The following is a 5105-nucleotide window of genomic DNA, read 5'->3' on the forward strand; positions in this document are numbered from 1 at the left end:
GCTCAGTAGAATAAGTGCTTCCCTGGCAAGTGCAAGGGCCTGAGTTAATCCCTGGTTCCGCCAAAAAAAAAAAGGTATTCAGTGAAAAGTTACCCCCATCCTGTCCCTACATCTTTATCTCATAGGTCCCCTTCTCAGAAACTGCCACTGAGCTGGTGTCTTGAGCATCCACCCTCCTTCCCCTTCCCACTCCACCCCTAACTGAAATCCTAAATAGTCCCCTTCTGTCTGCTGCTGTGTAACTTTTTAATAATAAACCTAGCTTTTATTGATAGGTATAATGGTTTCATACATTTGCATCTACAGTATTACAGTATCTTTAAAAATATATATCTTTGTGTAAGGTACCTATAGAATCTTTAGAGATAGAGTCATAAGATCAAAAATGAGCCGTTTAAAATCTAATAGAAGTCAGTATGGTGGCACATGCCTGTAATCATAACACTCAAGAGCTGGGGGTGTAGCTCAGGGAATAAGTGCCTGCCTGACAAGCACAAGGTTGAGTTCAATCCCCAGTACCACCAAAAGAAAAAACATCACAACACTCAGAAGGCTGAGGAACAGGGATCATGAGTTCAAGGCCAGCTTTAGTGGCTGTGTCTTTTAAAAAATGGGGGAGGGGGAGGGGAAGAGGATAGAAATGGCTAGATATTATCCAGGCTCCCTCTAGGAAAGTCCTAGTACAGTAGTTTATAATCTTATTCAAGTGTATACACTGTGTCTTGTCTCTTTAAACCCAGTGGACCCTTGTTGCCTTCCTCCCTGCTAGGTTCATCCCACTGGGCCCTCTAGCTCCAATCTCTCAGAACCAGAAAAGGGGGAGAGGAGGACCTGGACTATGCCTCCTGTAGCTGTTGCCCTGAAGCCTGTGTTGCAGCAGAGCCGGGAAGCAAGGGAAGAGCCACCTGGAGTGCCACCTGTTGACTCCAGCCACTCCCCAGACCTTAGCCTCCTGCTGGGCCCCTCTTTCCAGAGCCAGCATTCCTTCCAGCCCCTGGAACCCAAACCAGACCTCACTCCACCCATAGGTAACTGAGGGCAGAAGTCACTGAGGTGCACTGATTGATTGGGCCCCTTCCCTAGCTTCCTTTCTGGTGGGTACCTGAGCGTTTGGTTTCCCAGATGCCTTAGTGATCGTAGGTTGCAAGGAGAAAGAAACTCACTCACATTGATTTAGGTAAAGGGAGTTGAGAGCTCATGGAAATATAATGTAGTACAGTTTAATGGACTGAGAATGTGGTTGCCATTGGGAACTGAGAGCTGTCCTGTTTGTCTTTGAGTCTGTATAGCAGGTTGGCTGGCTTGTCATACTCACTTGCTCCTTTTTCTTGCTAAGCCAGTATTCTTTCTCTCAAGGTTTTTGTTCCTCAGAACTTCAGTTTGTGTAAGGGTTTAACCAGCCATCATCTTGACACTAGCTCAAACTTGAGGTGTGTATAGAGACATATCTCAATTTCTAGTTGTCACTTTGATGGAAGTACAAACATGACAACCTAGAGTGAAATAATTATTTGGGTGAAGGTTGGCATAGTGGTATATGCCCGGAGCCCCAGCTAATGAGACAGGAGGATTAAAAGCTTGAGGGTGGCCTGGGATTCATAGCAAACCCTGCCTCAAAGTAAAATTCTAAAAAGGCTAGGGTTGTAGCTCAGTGGTTTTGTGCTTTCCTGGCATGTGCCAGGGCCTGCATTCCAACAGCCAGTACCCCCTTCCAAAATGAGTATTGCAATGTATTACAATTTTAAAAGTATGTAATAATAATAATAATAGATTGAGAAGCATATTATAGCGAAGAGGCAGAACAAGTCTGTTATTTAAGAAGTTTATTGTACTATTTGTTTAGTTTGAGTGCCTCTGATTTCTAACACTTGGGTATTAGAATTCAGTTGTGCCATTTGCCAGTCACCTCCACCCTTTCTCACTCAGCTCTGTTAAGCTTTCCCCGTCATCGTCCCCTAGCTGTGATGCCCATCTACATTTAATAATATATTTTCTTTTGGGCATTTAGTAAGTGGTTTATGGAGGGACCCCTTTCTCCTATAACACATGCACATCCATGCCCACCTATTTTGGTTTATAGCTGAAGACTTCTCTACACTTGAGACCTTCCATCCTGATCAGAGGGCAGAACGGCTATTACCTGAGGAAAATCCAGTGTCTGAGGGAGATGGCTTCCTAAAGCAAGGGCTGCCACCTGTTTCTCAGCTGGAAGGCCTCAAGAATTTTTTGCAGCAGGTAAGTTGTTGTATTTTAATTCTCTTTCTTTTTTTCTCTCTTTATTTGATGAATCCAGGACTATAGCTTCTCTTTAGGAATAATTCTTTGTCCCAGCCCCATACTCTCTCAGTCTGTCTCATTCCTAGTATACAGTTCTCTTCTGGAACTTAGGCCACTAGCAATTTACCAGCCTCTGATACCCTCAAGATCTAGTTCTCTCTCTTTACTAGTCTTTCAGAGAACCTTACTTTCTTGTCCCCCCAGCTGCTGGAGACGGTACCCCAGAATAGCGAGAGCCCCTCAGTTGACCTGTTGCCTACTAAGTGTGGTGAGTTCCAACTCTGAAGAAGACTGAGGTGGTCCTGGAAGAGGTAGGAGTTGATGATTAGGATGAATGGTTAGGAATTGCTATGTGGGAGAACTTCCTTAGCTTTGTCCTATTCTTTTTTTCTTTCTTTTTTTTTTTTTTTGCAGAACTGGGCATTGAACTCAGGCCCTTGCACTTGCCAGGGAAGCGCTTATTCTACTGAGCCATCTCCCTGGCCCCCTATTCTTCTCTCTTGAATCTCTTTCCTTTTTCTAGGTCCCAGGACTGTGCCATCTTGGGAGGAATCCTTTCAAGTGCCACGCCTTCCACCTCCTGTCCATAAAACCAAAGTTCCTTTAGCTATGGCCTCCAATCTCTTCCGAGTCCACGAGTTTCCCTCTTCCTGTTCACAAGGCAATGGTCCCAGCACTGGCTCCCCAGAGAAAGGTAAACAGACCTTGGTTTACTGGGGTCTGTGGTGGGTCCTGGATATGAGCTCTAAGGCCCTCTGGAGACCTAGGCAGAAGGGAGGAAGGTGGGAGAGGAGTCTTAGGGCCATTACTGTCATGGATGTGTGTCTCAGGTGCAGACGGGCTCAGCTCCTCACGGCAGCTGATGGAGGTGTCCCAGCTGTTAAGACAGTACCAGGCCCGGGGCTGGGAGACTCTGCCTGCTGAGGACCTGCTGCTGTACCTGAAGAGGCTGGAACATGGCGGGTACAAGCCTGGGAGGAATCTGGATTAGGGAAATGACCCTGGCAGGATAGAGGGTGTGCGGATGTCATTCACTGAGTAGTCTTTTGGCCTGTTCTGGGGAGAAAAGTGAAAGATGAGATATAGACTCAGAGTCTTTACTTACTGTTCCTTTCGTCTCTTCCACTGCTCTTTTCTTTCTAAAACAACAGACTTCCTCCCCATGTCTCTGTAACTTAGTATTTTTCCTCTGTTTACCTTGCAATTCAATAGTCAGGATTCTAGTTTATCTAATGTAGCTCATTATTTGATTCCGCTGTTGTCTCATTTAATCCCCAGCTCCATTGTATTTGTTCTTATTTAGGAGTCTTTCTTCCCATCAGTTTTGGGTAGAATAGGGCTGGGCACCTTCCCTGTCCTCATACCCTGATTTGTGTGGCAGGACTGATAGCCGAGGGGACAGTGTTCCCAGAAGGAACCCAGACTCCCGCTTGGGTGAGATTGCCCGGAAAGAGGTGAGGGAATATCAGGCAGGGACTAAGGGTGGACAAGGCTCTCACTGGCTGCTTCCTTCAGCCTCTTCCTTTGTCTCTCCACTGCCTGTGCTTCTCCATTGCCCAGCACCACCTGTTTCTGGTCTAATAGCTCGAGTATGGACTTGTGGTGCTTGGCTGTGGGTGCAATGTGGACTCTTTGCCCCGTGCTGATTGGTTTGGGCCCTTTCCATGCACCATGCCTTCCTCCATCCAGTGGGGGATTGAGAAAATCGGACCTTTATTCCTTCTTCTTTCACATCTCAGATTCCTTCCCAGGCTGTCCCTCGCCGCCTTGCTGCAGCTCCTAAGACTGAAAAACCTCCTGCTCGGAAGAAAAGCAGCCACCCTGCTCCTAGCAGCATGAGGGCCCGAGGGGGTATCTGGAGATGACCCACTGCCCTTCCTTCTCCTCTCTGTTCTCTTCTGGTGGTTATTTTAATAAATGCCAGGTAGTATGTATTAGAGTATCTGACTCAGAGCAGTTTGGAAAATGGAGATTTTTGTAGGAAACTACTTTGTAAAAAAAACCTCTTTCTGTTTGAGTATGTTGTTGTTTTTTTTTATATATGTTGTGTGTTTATATGTGTTATTTCCTCTGGGGGGAAATCATATTTGAATGAGCTAAGGTTCAGTGTTTAAAGAGGAAAATGTACTGTCAGTTAACTGATTGATAGTGGAATCATGGATAGTTATTTCTTTTTTTATACGTTTTTGTATTTTCAAATTTTCTGAAACAAGTATGTTACTTTAATAAGCACAAAAAAATCTTTTAATAAAATAGTTACTGTATAAAATGCTTGAGTAAAAATGTGGTTGTTGGGGAAGGAGTTTTGTTCTTTAAGAGTGGATAATTCTTGTGGGTTCACTGGGAGAATTCCTATTGGCAGAATCTGCCCCAGCCAGTAGATATGTCAGGGCTGTAATCTTCACTATTTTGCACTTAGGATGGGTACAAGATTAACATGCTGGCAGACACACGTGGGCGGGGGAGTCTCCAGATACTTCTGTGCTGATACTCATCAAGCAATGTGAAGGAAGACTATGACATCTACATGAAGCTAAGAAAAACCTTAACTTTGAGGTACAACACTGAAAAACACATTATAGTTTCAAATAGACTGAAGGAGGAAAACAGCTCAGCAGATTAAAGCACCTGCAAGCAGGTGCAGGGGCCATAGATTTGATCCCCAGGCCTGCCGTGCCAGCCCCGCCCCCAGTGCACCCTGAGACAGCAATTGAGACTGGGCGTGGTGGCGTGCCTGTAATCCCAGCTCTTGGGTGGCTGTAAACAGGCAGATCACTACCAGTCCAATCTAGTAGTGAGACCCTGAACACCCTGTAGACCCTTCCCTA

At 45.5% G+C, this 5105-nt stretch overlaps 1 protein-coding gene across 6 annotated transcripts in view; it reads left to right on the forward strand.

Annotated features, from left to right (window-relative positions):
• The window catches only part of Cntrob (centrobin, centriole duplication and spindle assembly protein), a 19544-nt gene extending 15038 nt beyond the window's left edge, over nt 1-4506 (forward strand). For 3 of the 6 annotated variants that reach the window (XM_023723348.1, XM_023723352.1, XM_023723353.1), the window contains 7 exons: nt 770-1028; nt 2081-2235; nt 2482-2545; nt 2801-2971; nt 3108-3240; nt 3659-3731; nt 4017-4506. In XM_023723348.1, coding sequence (XP_023579116.1) covers nt 770-1028; nt 2081-2235; nt 2482-2545; nt 2801-2971; nt 3108-3240; nt 3659-3731; nt 4017-4142 — 981 coding nt within the window. In that variant the 3' untranslated portion in view covers nt 4143-4506. The remainder of the gene's footprint in view (nt 1-769; nt 1029-2080; nt 2236-2481; nt 2546-2800; nt 2972-3107; nt 3241-3658; nt 3732-4016) is intronic. The other 3 variants (XM_023723351.1, XM_023723350.1, XM_004638434.2) reach the window with 3 other exon arrangements.
• Nucleotides 4507-5105: the final 599 nt, after the last annotated feature.

The sequence above is a fragment of the Octodon degus genome, unplaced genomic scaffold (assembly GCF_000260255.1).
Source record: "Octodon degus isolate 3935 unplaced genomic scaffold, OctDeg1.0 scaffold00098, whole genome shotgun sequence".
NCBI classification, from domain to species: Eukaryota; Metazoa; Chordata; class Mammalia; order Rodentia; family Octodontidae; genus Octodon; species Octodon degus.